General features: G+C 47.9%; 1 protein-coding gene across 1 annotated transcript; it reads right to left on the bottom strand.

Moving 5' to 3' along the window:
- Positions 1-4,972: 4,972 nt before the first annotated feature.
- On the bottom strand, positions 4,973-9,892 carry LOC127238013 (uncharacterized). Its single transcript, XM_051206469.1, has 2 exons — positions 9,545-9,892; positions 4,973-7,357 (listed from the first exon to the last, which is right to left on the bottom strand). Exon 2 carries the CDS (start codon positions 7,288-7,290, stop codon positions 5,545-5,547), a length of 1,746 nt encoding a protein of 581 aa, XP_051062426.1. The 5' UTR covers positions 7,291-7,357; positions 9,545-9,892; the 3' UTR covers positions 4,973-5,544.
- Between the last annotated feature and the right edge of the window lie 4,878 nt (positions 9,893-14,770).

Raw genomic sequence — 14,770 nt, 5'->3', positions numbered from 1 at the left:
TGGGGACTAGGAAGATTTTACTTCCCTAATTGGCAGCTGCCTTAATGTAAAACCATCAGTGGAGCCAGCCAAATCGTCCTTGTGCTGGTCCAACTGCTTTGAACAGTCGTTGGATGTCTTGAGAAACTAGACTCCAACCACAGCTTCTTGCTGTAACTCCAGTCAATGCCACACACTGCTGTCACTCACCATTACCAGAAGGTTACAATAGCTGGGTGCTGATAGTTAAAGTGTGGATCAATACTTTTCCATTCCCTTTCCCAAAACCCTAAGACTCCAAAGCCTGGGACAATAGGCACCTAACTCTCAGGGTCTCTAGCCCAGCCTCCACAGCTGAGACACTGTAGAGCTTGGAACTGACAGCCCTGGCAGAATAATGTCTTCATCCACCTGTCCACCAGCTGCCTGGTAAGCACTCCAGTGCTGTTGGAAGCACCTCTCAGCTAGAAAAGCATTGCGTCCCTGGAACAGAACTGAGAAAACGTCCTTCCTGGCTTCCTTTGCAGACAGGGCACAAGCATGTGACCTGGCTCCAACAGGTCATGAGATACCTGTGCAGGACAGGGCTCCAGGGAGCAGACGTGGCCCAGCGTTAAACTCCAAGTCCCCAGGGACCTGGTGCTAGCAGCAGGGCCAATGGAAGTAACTGGAAGCTCCAGGGAGCCCATGTACAGTGACAGGTGTGATTCTGTGGAATTGAAAGGTTTTTTTTGGGGGGGGGGCAGTTTCAAGACAGTGTTTCTCTGTGTAGCCATGGCAGTCCTGAGACTCACTTTGTAGAGGCTGGCCTCAAACTCACACACATCTGCCTGTCTCTGTCCCTCACACCCCTCGCCCCAAGTGCTGGGATTAAAGGCACATGACACCATCGCCTGGCTATGTAGTATGAAGTTTGATGTTGGACCTTGAGACTCTTTTTGGAGTCTACTATACTTATCCTTTCCAAAATTCCATTTAGTAAGCACTCACTCTGTTTACTCATCTTGACACACACAACATCCATTGTTCCAGTCAAGAACCATGCCTGCTTGGGATGGACCTAGTGACAGGAATTGTTTCATGCGTATGAGGCTTAGGCTGGGAAATTCTACCTGTGGTCACTCTAAATGGTTAAAAAAGAAAAAGCAAGCTCAAACACATCTTTTATGAATGTATTTCCAAACTAGGTCAGCCAATACTTGGAGTGACCTCCATGATCCCAAATGATCCCAAAGTCACACCAATAGGAAGCTGTGTAGCCCCCAGAGAAGGCCCAGCCTTTCATAGGTGACCACAGAAAATAACACACACAAATAACACACATGTGGCTCTAGGGGTGTGGCAAAAGACCACATTGAGTTCCATCTGCAACACAGAGAGAAAGAGAAAGCGGGGGAGGGGGACCACCCTGGAGGAACTCCCAGAGGGCAGGGCCAACTCCACACACAGGCAATGGCTGCATGGGTCCTCCTGGAGCTGAGCAGGGCCTGGATGCTTTGCGGGAGCCACTCCTTCCTGGCCAGCCTTGAGCAGCATGGTGCTCTCCTGTCTGCTCTTCCCTAGTGGAAGCTGCCATGGCAGTTTTTACTTGTGACCAAGGATGTTGGAGCACACAGCTGGCCTCCTCATGTCTAGGACCTGGGGATGTCTCTGGGGGGCGGGGCTGCCATATAGCCTGCTTGGGGTAGCAGAACCAGCCTTGGGAGGCCCTGTGTTCTCTGCTCATTAGAGAGCAGCCTGGGCTAGTGCTGACTTGCAAGGGGAGGATTGTGCGGCAGACTGCCTGCCAGCCGTGCTCCAGGACCTGTTGGCACTCTGATGCAAACTTGCTTGTCTACAATTCTCATTTCTCTATTAGAAGCGCCAGGCCCTCGCCCAGCCAGTGAAATACGGGACAAGGGCTCTGAGGAAGAGGTTCTTCTCTAAAGTGTGCTCAGCGCTTGGCTGGAAAAAAGGCTACCTTTGTTCCTCGCCCCCTCTCCTCCCTCTTCCTGAGGGGAGAGGAAATGTGATGATGGTGATGAAGGAGCCTTCTGGCTGTGTGATATGAAGAGGGAAAGGCATCCTGAATCTGCCTACTTGAGAAGTCCCCAAACCTGCTTTCTGACATCCCAGATCCACCCTCTCTGGAAGTGGTTTCTGCTTTGTCCCTCTGTTCTGAGGGGCCAAGTGCAGGCTTTTCTCACCTCGGGTCCCCACACAGCCTCCCAGCCCAGAGGAAGCGAAACAAGCCCTGGTCAGGTCCTGGGCAGGAGGTGGTGGGACTTCCTCTGGGTAGATTCCACACCAGCCTCCACTGGTTTGGTTGCCTCTGCCTGAAATCATGTGTGAGCCTGAGGGCTAGCTATTGTGGGGAAGCGTGTTCCCTTCCACGAGTCCTGTCTGCCTAGAAGGCCCAGAATCTGCAGAGGTTGTGTGGTGGGTGTGGTGCCTGCCCTGCCTGTCTGCAGGCTGGGCCCTGATTCCACTGCAATCTCTTCTTGGTTCTATGCTATGCCTAGGCTGCACCCAGCTCTCCTCTCCCCACTGGCTCCTGGTGGGCCCAGCTAGATTGCACAGAAGTACCCACCATCCCAGGACAGTCATAGCCACAGCCATCTCCACCTATACCCAATAGGCTAAAGCAGAGGCCTTGGGATGGTAGAGATGAGGAGCTTCCAGACAATGGCTGACAACCTTCAGTTCTGTTCCTCTTGCTGAAAAGCAAGCTCTGAGCCAGTGAAGCACCCTCCCCAACCCCCCCCCCAACTCCCACAAGCCATCTGACTTCCCCAGCCCCAAGTTGTACAACAGGCACTTGAACTGCCAGAAACAGTCCCCAGATAACCTTATCAGCCACCCAGCCGCAGAGCCTTCCTGCTGCCCCAGTCACCCACAAAAATAGAGCTGCTGATTAGAACCTTCCAGAAACACTGACACAGGAGCCTTCCGGAAGCTGAAGAGACACCCTGGCAACTTCTGCTGCCCTGCTGACACTGGAACCTTCTGAAAGCTGGAGAGACACCCTGGAAACTTCTGCAGCCCTGCTGTATCTTAAGGCAGCATGAGAAATTTATTTTGGGTTCTTGAAATTGGCTCTCAGGATCTTTAGAAAGAAATTTGACAACTACTTTTAAAAAGCACTGCAAAGGTGTGGTGGTATTTTGTTTATTTTCTAACAAATAAAGCTTTCCTGAAGATTAGAGTGCAAAGCTAGCCACACTAGCGAGCCATAGTGGTCAGGCAGTGGTGGCACACACCTTTAATCCCAGCACTCTGGAGACAGAGGCAGACAGATCTCTTAGTTCAAGGCCACCCTGAGCTGCACAAAATTGGTCCAGTCTAAAAGAAGCAGAGCTCATACAAAGGTGATCTCAACACTTGGGACCCCACACCTTTAATATAAGGAATATAAGGAATATAAGGAGGGAGGAGACAGGAGCTCAGGCCAGTCTGAGGTTTGGTGGAGACGGATGCAGTCTGAGGACAGGATCTCCCCTTGAGCATCGTTAGAGGTGAGAACTCTTTGCTTCTCTGATCTTCAGCTTTAACTCCAATATCTGTCTCTGGGTTTTTATTATTCGTGCTACACAAAATTATTTGTCTTCTCTAATGTGTTTAACTACAATTTCTGATAGAGCTTAAAGAAAAAAATTGAATGGAAGGAAAAAAAAGTACTAGTTTAGGTTGTCTATCAATGGATTCATTGGAGGTCTAAGCTCACCCTGAAAATGACATCATGTCCAAAAATGGGAGGAGGAAGGAGGGAGAGAGGGAAGAAGAGGAAACAAGGAAGAAAGAAAAAAGTTAGGATAGGAGAAAGGACAGATACATGGCTACCTGCCCCACTGTGCCCCCAGAGAGCTCTTAACATTTAAGTGACAGGGCTCGTGGAAAGATGACAATGGATAAGAGCACTTAGTGTGCAAGCTAAGAGCTAAGTTTGGATCCCAGCAGCCACATAAGAAGTCGATCATGGGTGTGGACTCTGTAACCCAGCACTGCGGAGGGTGTGGATACAGGAGAGCGACTGGTTTTCTGGCTGTCAGCTTAGGTCCTGGTTAATGAGAGACCCGGTCTCAAGGAAACACGGGGAAGTGATAGCAGGGCACTTGTCCTCTCCTGGCTTCACACACACACTCACGCATGCACAGACACACGCACGCACAGACATTCTCTCTCGCTCGCTTGCTCTCTCTCTCACGCACATACATGCACAGACATTCTCTCTCGCTCGCTTGCTCTCTCTCTCACGCACACACATGCACAGACATTCTCTCACTCGCTTGCTCTCTCTCTCCCTCTCTCTCTTTCACACACACACATACACAGACATTCTCTCTCGCTCGCTTGCTCTCTCTCCCTCTCTCTCTCTCACGCACACACATGCACAGACATTCTCTCTCGCTCGCTTGCTCTCTCTCTCTCACGCACACACATGCACAGACATTCTCTCTCGCTTGCTTGCTCTCTCTCTCACGCACACACATGCACAGACATTCTCTCTCGCTCGCTTGCTCTCTCTCTCTCACGCACACACATGCACAGACATTCTCTCGCTCGCTTGCTCTCTCTCCCTCTCTCTCTTTCACGCACACACATGCACAGACATTCTCTCTCGCTCGCTTGCTCTCTCTCTCACGCACACACATGCACAGACATTCTCTTGCTCGCTTGCTCTCTCTTCCTCTCTCTCTTTCACGCACACACATGCACAGACATTCTCTCGCTCGCTTGCTCTCTCTCCCTCTCTCTCTTTCACACACACACATACACAGACATTCTCTCGCTCGCTTGTTCTCTCTCCCTCTCTCTCACACACACACAGTTTTAAAGATTTATACATATGAGTGTTTGCCTGCATGTATGTATGTGCACTACATGTGTGTGTAGCCCTTGTAGGCCAGAAGAGGGTGTCATGTCCCCCTGGAAATGGAAGTGGTTATAGGTGCTGGGTGTGGCGCGCCCCTGACCCGTAGGGGAAGAAGACCACCGACACGAGGATCCTTCTCTGATCACACTTTATTGAAACACTTCTTGGTTGAGGGAGAGCTGGAGATGAGGGGCACGCAAGCAAGGAAGGGAGCGGCTTATATCTAGGCAGGATGGGCGTTCCTTCCTGAAAGGACACCAGTCAGTCTGGGATTGGTGCATAGCTGTTGCCAGGCAGACTCGAGGAGGGCACGTGCCAAAATGAGGCTGTTTACAACAGTCTTCAGCGCCATCTTGTAATGGCGAATTGTGTGTGTTCCCACACTTCCCCCTTTTATTTTATTGACGCATCATCGGTCATAGCTGGGAACAGAGGACGCCGCCCTGTCGAGTGCGCCGCTCTTTTTCCAGGGATAGGGCGATTACGAGGGCAACCTATATGCTCGACATCTTGTTCCCCTGAGTGGATCGGCTCAGTGCACTCTCAGGTGCAAACTATCCGGAATAGTCTCTGACCGACTGCTTCAACAGCCATCTAGCCCTACCGGGTGCTATGGCAACAAGGCCTCCGGGTGCATAGGCACTAGACTTCATCGGCCATCTAGTCCCACTGGGTACAATGGCAACAAGGCCTCCGGGTGCATGGGCACTAGACTAGAGATCTTGAAAAATACTGATCCAAGCTTGGGGAGATTGGCCGGCCTCCAGGGCTGTCAAGGCTCGAGCAATGGCAACCTTTTCCCTTTTTCTGACGAATCGCATCCTACAGATCAGGAACAGGACTAAAGCCATGCCTGCCAGGCAAAACATGCCGAACATACCGACTCCGATCCATTCCTTAAAATAGGAAAATGTCTTCACCATCCAATCTGAAAATTGTCCCAAGGTGACTAATTCTACCTTAGAATCATTAAGCATTTGAATGTGATAGGTAAAATTAGCTTGAAGCTGCTCAAACTCTATAGACCAATTTCCACTCAAAATGCGAGATAGTTGTCTAGACTCATTAATGGAAGCAGGATAGGGTGTAATGCAAATGTGCGGGGTTCTATCCACACAACTCACTGTCATAATATCAAAAAGATCTTGTATGTTCCCTTCCAATAAGTCTATGCTCTTATTGAGCATAAGTATTCCTGAAGCCAAGTGAGTATTTACCTTCTCTTGAACATAAAGAGCACTAGAAGTTTTTTGTATCACCTCATTAACTTGTTGAACGGTCTGTACTTGATTTGCCATAGCTACTCCGGCAGTAACCGCAGCGGCTGCAGAGACGGCTATAGCCGTAACTATGGCTGCTGTAATACCAAAGTCCCTTTTTTGTCTGAACAGAGTGGCTATAGGAAAATTGTTTGGGTCTGCCTTTACAGGAATAGGTACAAAAATTGGCAGACGCATAACCAATGCTGAGTTATAATATTCAGCACCCCAGCATTGACTGATGACACAAGTCTGGTTCTCACAATCAACCAAGTCCTGAGAATAATTAAAAAGCAAAAACAAAAATGGTGGATCTACACATACCCTGCCTCTGGGATAGGAAATACTATGTTGTTTATGTGCCCATGATACTGTAAGCTTCTTGTTGGTGGTGTTCAGGCTTCCAGTTACATTGTAAAGTTCCACTTTACTATCCTCTAGATTAACTAATGGCGAGAGGTCACAAGCAGCACCCTTGGAATTAATGAGGATCCAGGATGATAAGGGCCAACCCGTTTTTGTGGAATTATTCTTATATTGATACCTCATCAAATCTGGCGTAAACCAAAGTCCCGATGAGATGGGAACTATTTTATCATATTTTCCTCTACAATCAAGAAATTCAGGCGGATATTCAGAAAACACATTGGGACAAAGATGTGTGGGCTTAGATCCGTTGTATGACCCATAGCTATTATGCCTACTAATTTTTGGGGCAATAAAAGTCATATTCATCCAATATGTAGTGACATTAATCACCGGGCTGCCATTAGTTCCGGTACCTGAGCCACTCAAAGCGCCTGATGCTATTTGAGACAATGCTTCATGCAACATCTTTACCTCTAAATCTAGGGTCAAGGATCTTAATGGGTCTTCAAATGCTGACAGCACCTGTCTTTGCACAAGGACACAAGGGGACGCATTGGTATCTTTAGAAAAACAGAGCGTTCCTTGCAGGGGCACTCGAGATTGATTAAATGCCTGTTGTTCCTTATTAACTTTGTCTTTCGCTTTGCAGGGGACCCCAAAATGGCAAAGGGTAGAATAGAACTGAGGGAAGGTTGAGGATACATTATGTACAGGCACAGGTATTGGCCATGTTCGGGTAAATGACCAAAAATATTCTTCATTGGCATGGGTCAGATGGATTAGTAACCACAGCATCATCCTTTTCCTCCAGAATATCGTCAGTGCTGACATCCTTCTCCTCTTGATTGTCGATTTTTCGAATCAGCATCTCCGGAACCCAAATTGGATCCGTACGGTCCTGCGGAAAAACACAAACAGATCCCCTGGATCTCTGAATAACAGGATCCGGTCCATACCATTTGTTATCCAATACATCTTTCCACATAACCTGTGCTTGTGGAACCGAGACTGATTGTGCATGTCTATCAGCAGCAGTCTGATTTGAGTCATTCAAAATCAAAAAATTAAGTGTAAAGAGGACTAAGGATATTCTTTCTCATGGGGTAGCATGTTCTGCTATTCCCCCTTTTTGTTTTTGTAGCAATTCCTTAATTGTCCTGTTGGCTCTCTCAACGACACCTTGCCCCTGGGGGTTATATGGCAGTCCCAGGGTATGAGAAACTTCACGGCGAGCACAGAACTCTTGGAAGCCACGAGAGGTGTAAGCTGGACCATTGTCCGTTTTTATTCTGTGTGGCTTGCCCCATGCTGCCCAGGCTTCAAGGCAGTGGGTTTTCACATGAGAAACCTTCTCTCCTGATAATGGCGTGGCATGTATAATGCCCGAACATGTGTCTACTGACACATGGAGATATTTAGATTTTCCAAATTCAGGTACATGTGTAACATCCATTTGCCATAGGGATAGTGGTTTTAGGCCCTTAGTATTTACGCCAATATGCGGCGGATGATGAAAAGGAACACATGACATGCAATTCTTCACTATATCTCTTGCCGTGCTCCGAGAAATATGAAACTTTAACCTTAAGGTATTAGCGGGAACATGGTATAAGCGATGAAATTGTTTTGCGGATTCCAAAGGATCCAATGCGGTCATAATTGCGGACCGTGTTGCCCTGTCCACTAAATCATTCATGGCTGTCATTGGTCCCAGAAGTAAAGAATGGGCCCGAATGTGACCTATATAAAAGGGATGTTTTCTATTTAAAATACAATTTTGAATTTGTACCAAAATAGGTGCTACCATACTCGATGAACGAATATTAGCAGCAACCTCCAAATTGGCAATCGCATTAACCACATATAATGAATCTGAGAACAAGTTAAAAGGTTCATCAAATCTTTCAAAAACCTTTAAAACCATTTGACATTCCACCACCTGAGGTGCATTGGGGCGAAAACTATGAATCACGGGTTCTTGCCCCTGGACCGCATAAGCCCCATTGCCTGTTTTTGACCCATCAGAGAATATAGTAATGGCAGTCACCAAGGGCGTAGTGGAGGTTATTTTAGGAAAATAAACTAAATCTTTATTAACAAATAATAATAAATCACTCTTAGAATAATGATTATCTATTATACCAGAAAAGGCACACATTAAAATTGCCCAATCATCTATTATTCCTGCAAGTACTTCAACCTGTTGCCTAGTATAGGGGACAATTAAAACATCTGGATTTTTTGCAAAATGTGTGAGGCTAAATTTCAACCCCATCAATGCTTGGACAGCCACCAAAGTAGGATAATGTTGTACTGTCTTTGCTCCAAGTGAGTGACCATGAAGCCACCAAAGAGGACCATCTTGCCACAATACACCTGTTGGATAAGTCTTTGTTTTTAAAATGCATAACTTTAAAGGTTTTTTTGGATCTAATCTGTCTAAACTTGTCTTTCTAATAGCTATCTCAACCTTACGAATTGCAGGCTCACCCTGGGGGGTGAGCGACCTGGGAGAGTTAATGTCTGGATTACCTTCTAATATGGAAAACAGAGGCTGAAGCTCATGACGAGGGATAGACAAATACCCCCGTAGCCAATTAAAATTCCCCAGCAACAGGGAGATAAGGGGGTGGAGCCAAGACAGAGTGCGGAGCCGAAGGCGCCATAGGTCCCGCACTTGACTTGGCAAAAGTCTGTCCTGGCCGCTGTTCATATCTTTCTTCCTCATACTCTTCCTCCTCCTCCTGCCCAGTTAGTTCCTCTTTATCTGTTTCTTCATTTTCTGAAAGTTCTAAATTAGCAAATGCATCCAGTACTGGATACAAAGGGTTTTTTGTTGTATTCCACTCTTCACTTTTACTATCCTTCTTGGATATAGTTTTCTTCTTTTCCTTTTTATCCTTATTATTTTTAGGCCTTTCTTTCCCCTCTCCTAGTGACTCGGCTTCAGATAGGCTGTCCTGATGATGCTCAGCTAACGCTCTACGTCCTTGCTTAATCAGATCCATATTTCTGCCGTCTCTGAAAAATTAGAGCGTACACACCAGGATTAACCCCGCCGATCAACATACCTGAGAGGACTTACCGACGTCGCCGCTTCGTGTGTAGAGTTCTGGATCCTCTTCGGCCCCTCACTAGTGTCCGCTGAAAGCAGTTCCCGGGTTTCCGCACCAGCTGTGGCGCGCCCCTGACCCTCAGGGGAAGAAGACCACTGACACGAGGATCCTTCTCTGATCACACTTTATTGAAGCACTTCTTGATTGAGGGAGAGCTGGAGGTGAGGGTCAAGCAAGCAAGAAAGGGAGCGGCTTGTATCTAGGCAGGATGGGCGTTCCTTCCTGAAAGGACACCAGTCAGTCTGGGATTGGTGCATAGCTGTTGCCAGGCAGACTCGAGGAGGGCACGTGCCAAAATGAGGCTGTTTACAACAGTCTTCAGCACCATCTTGTAATGGCAAATTGTGTGGGTTCCCACAGCTGGGGACCCAAGTACCCAGTGCTCTTAACTGCTGAGCCATCTCTCCAGCCCTCACAACAGTGTGTGTGTGTGTGTGTGTGTGTGTGTGTGTGTGTGTGTGTGTGTGTGAGATCTGTGTATGTGCAGTGTAGTGTGGCTTGTGTGTACGTGTGTCACCTGCTCTATCACTCTCTGTCTCGTTCTCCTGAGACAGGGTCTTTCACTAAACATGGAGTGAAGCTGGTGTCCAGCAAGGCCCAACAATCTGCCTGTCTCTGTCCCCATGAAGCATGGTCACATCAAGATTTTTATTTAGGTACTGGGATCCGAACTCAGGTCCTGGTGCTAATACAGCACTCATTCCTGCCCATGAGCCATCTCTCCAGCCTCCTACCTGATTTAAAAAAGTGAAACCATACCATTGAAGCACAAGCAAAACAAGCTATAATAAAGCCATGCCTGGAAAGCAAGTCCCCCCCCCACCAACTCCCAAGTTCTTTAGCAAAGGCTCCAATCTCAGCCCATGAAGACTGGAATCGTGGAGGACTCTGCCAACCCTGGTGGTTTGGGCATGCAATACCAGTGCTAGGGAGGCAGAGGCAGACACATATCTTATCGGAGGCCAGCCTGGGCTGCTGCAGGACTCAGGGGCTTTGTATCCACCCTCCTCATCTCTGAAATGGGCCACGGGCCTATACTCTGAATGTCTTACAAGGATTGGCCTTGTGATCCTTGGGGAAGACTCCTACCACCACCACTGTTCAAGGTAGAGCCACACCCTAGAGCATGGCCCAAGACACTGGTTCCCTTCAAAGACACAGCCCCCCCCCACATCCTGACCCCAGACTGACTCACCAACACCCCTGCCTCCCAAGGGACTATTTGACACTTTATGACACCTGGAGGCGGCTTCCTCTTCCTGAGCCATGTGTGAAAACCCTCCAGGGAGAACACAGCTGCAAAAGGGGGAAAAAAAGCCACACCAAACTACCCAGACACCAGGTCAATTGTCCCTGGCTATTCACCTTTTCCCACCCTCCCTCTGAAAGCCTCTGGGGATCACATATTCCTCTGCCTGCTCAGCTTCTGCCTGCTTAACCTCTGCCTCCGCAGCCTGAAGGCGTGGGTGGAAGGGGATGCTGGGGCCTGGGCAGGAAAGGGGCTTCTGGCTGTCCCCCTGACAGCTCATACAACTAGCAAAGGATTCCCATTCTCTTAAACTCACCCAGTCACTCAAGGTTCCGGCAGAGTGATGTCAAAAGCAGGAGCTGCGGGAATGAGGACATGGGAAAACAGACCCCCTGCTCTGTCTTGTGTGTCTCTAGAGGGGCCATTCTTCAAGAGGGTGTGAGAGAGAAGAGGACAAGTTGGAGCTGAGTGGGGTTGAAAGTGGAAGGGCAAGAAGATGACCCCATGGGTGGGGGGTGGATGGACAAACGGACAGGTAGAGAGCTAAGGAGGAAGATATACATTCGCCCCAAGTTTTCTGTTGCCAGGGACAGAAACTGGTTCAAACCAGTGTGTGAAAAAAGGACGAGGAGGGAAGGAAAGAGAGAAGGAAGAGAGACCTGCTCTTAACTTACACCCAGGGGTGTCGGCTTTCAGGTATGGCTGGATAGGGACACCAGTGATCACATCATTCTGTCTTCACTTCCTCTTGATTTGCCTTCTGTCTGAGTGACGCCTTTCATGTTTTTCTGCAGACAGACTTCGCTGTCATGGCAGAGGCCACCAGTCACCCATGCTTCCATGCCAGCTTGTCAAGTCAAGCAGATGCATTTATCAAGGTCTGATGGGCTTAGCCCCTCCTTGAGCTGACCCCTGGTTCCAGGAGATGGAAGAATGCGCTCCAGGCAAGCCTGGGTCATGTGTCTCCACAGCAGAGTCCCCACAGGATCACTTCTGGCTACTAAGTGTCTGGCTTCAGCTTTAGTCCAGATTGTACAAAAGCCTAGAGCAGGGTGTGTGGAGCTTGCAGCCAAGCTTGAGGGCTTGAGTTTGAACCCTGAACTCACATGGTAGAAGGAGAGAACATACTCCTGTAAGTTGTCTTTTCACCTATACATACCTGTGCCATGGCACACGCATTGCTACACCACCCCCAATGCATGAGCTACATAAATAAATGTAAAGAAAAGCTTGGCTGGGCAGAGAATATATGCTGGAAGCTGCTGGACTGAGATGCAAAGTGGGTCAGGACCGCCCCACAGGAGGAAGTCGTCCTCTGATCCAATGGTTTCTCACATTACCTTCCATCAAAATTACTTTAGGGCTGAGCTTCAAGGCCAACCTAGGCTACATAGCAAGGCCGTGTCTCAACAGCAACAACAAAACAACCAATGACAGCAACAGAAATCACTCCTGGATGCAGCTGAGAAACAATAACAAACCCCAGTTTAAGAATGAGCAAAGAAGGCTGAAGAAATGGCTCAGTAGTTAAGGGCACTGACTGCTCTTCCAGAGATCCTGAGTTCAACTCCCAGCAACCACAGGGTAGCTCACAACCATCTATAATGAGATCTGATTCCCTCTTCACACGAATAAAATAAATAAATATTTTTTAAAAAATAAGCAAAGAATGTAAAGCGATGGGCATGATGCTTAACATCATTAAGAAAACAAAATCACACCACCACCCCACACACCACAGGGGAATTTACTTTGCATGAAAAGCCATGCGGTGGTGCATGCCTGTAAAGCAGGAGGAGGAAGCAGGGGGTCATGAGTTCCTGGGCCATGCTAAGACCTGTCTCGAGAGGGGACACGTCTCAAGCTGCTGGGATTTGTAACCAGAGTGGTTCCAAGCTTGCTAGAAAGAGGACAGATGAGGGGAGAAAGGGAAGTACCTGTGTAGCCTGTTGGTGCAGGAGTGGAGAAGGCAGAGTCTGCCTGTGCTAACAGCGGTCATGTGGCTCTGCCTCAAATAATAAACAGAGCAGACCACTCGGTCCAGCGCTTCAGCTCCTGGGCATAGACTAAAGGAACTGAAGCTGCGTGTGAAGTATACTGTTAGAATCCAGCCTCTAGCAGCTGCTCAAACCACAATGCTTTGCAGCGGTCCTCCCCTTTCATCAGTACCAACAGACATCTACCAGACACTGTGAGTCCTTAGCTAGCAGCCTTCCCAGGGCCATCTCTCTCCTGGGACTCAGATTTACAGCAGAGCCATGCATCCTGTATCCTGCTCCATATGCCCCCACCTTGGGATCAGAGCCTGCATGCAGGCTCCGTCTGTGAAACCTCTCCCATCTTTGGAAATGTGTAAGAACAGACCCCATCTCAGTCACATGGGGTTCTGATCCCACTCTTCATGGACTCCACTGATGGAGATGTCATTCTATAAATATGTTTCTCATACTGGTTAATGAATAAAGCACCGTTGGCCAATAGGAAAGCAAGATAGGTGGGACTAGGGGAGAAGGAGGAAAGAGGAAGGAGGAAGGAGGAGTCAAGATGAAAGAGAGAGAGCAGAACGCCGGTGGGCTCTCTCTCGGGTAAGATAAGACCATGTGGAGATTAATAGAAATGGGTTAATAATTAAGACAGAGCTAGCTGATAAAAAACTAGTACCTGTCCAACAGCATTATATCAAATACAGAGTCTCTGTGTGTTAATTGGGGCAGGCACAACGGCGGGACAAGACCAGCGGGAGGAAAAACCTTACTCCTTACACTCCACCATGATGTCTGTCTCCATTGCTGCGGTCTGAATTCTCTTGGAAGCCCACACCATGCTGTTGCCTCCTTGTCCATGGCATTAAAATCTTTTCCAATAAACTCCTTACTCCCCAGGAATCTGGCTCATTGTCTCTCTTGAACCCCCACATCCAGACCTTTTAGTCAGAACCTGATGAGATCTTTACACAGCCATTCTGATGCAGCATTATTCACAGTGGTCAAGGGTAAGGGTGACTCAAGTGTCGATAGTAGGAGCTTGCCTAGAGCTCATTTGGTACCCAAGGCTAGCCTGGAGCTCATGGCAGTCCTATTGATTCTGAGTTTATAGGCAAGAGCCACTACATTCTCTGGCTTTCCTTTTTTAATTAATGAGTTTATCTTTCATATTTTGCCATTTCACAAATGTATTTTATCTATTTTAGTCATTTATGCCCCCATTATCCGCTCTTATCATCTTCCCACTCTTGCTGAACCTCTCCTTTCCAGGTTCCCCTTCTATTTTCAAGTCTTCTTATGTAACCCACTGAGTTTAGAATTGCTTGCTTGAGAATGGCTGTGGGGTTATATACAGGCCATGGGCAACTTAAGAAAATGGCATGTCCCTCCTCCCTCTGCAACCATTAACTGCCAACAGATGTCCTTCCAGGAGGGGTGGGGCTTCATGTGCTTCTCCCAGATCTGTGCTGGAATGTCAACAGGCTCACTCTTGACCAGGCCTTGTGCTATGAGTCCATGGCTACAACATGTCACATCCAAAGGCACCACTTTCTGCATTCTTTGTGGTCCTCTTCTTCAGTGTTCCACAGCCTTTCAGGATGAGGCATAGATATCTCACTTAGGGATAAGCACTCCAGTCACTCATTCTCAATACTTTTGCCAGTCTGTGTTAACCACAGATGATGCTCAGGCTGAGACAGCCCTAATCAGCCATCTTGGTTTTTAGGTAGAGTCTTGCTATTGTCCCTGGTACAAACTGTATAAGCCAGCCTGGCCTTGAACTTGCAGCAATCCTCCTGCTCCAGCCTCTCTCTTTCTATAGAGACAGTAACTAGTCATGGAGATGCCTCATGTATATGGCTGGGACTTCACCTTATGAATTTTGTGAGGATATAGGCATTCAGTACACAGTAAATTAAGGTGGTAAAGTTTATATTGAATGTATTTTACTACAATTACAA

Source organism: Phodopus roborovskii, unplaced genomic scaffold, assembly GCF_943737965.1.
Source record: "Phodopus roborovskii unplaced genomic scaffold, PHOROB, whole genome shotgun sequence".
Lineage (NCBI taxonomy): Eukaryota > Metazoa > Chordata > Mammalia > Rodentia > Cricetidae > Phodopus > Phodopus roborovskii.
The sequence above is the reverse complement of the archived record's forward strand: the minus strand, read 5'-3'. Positions and strand labels throughout refer to the sequence as shown.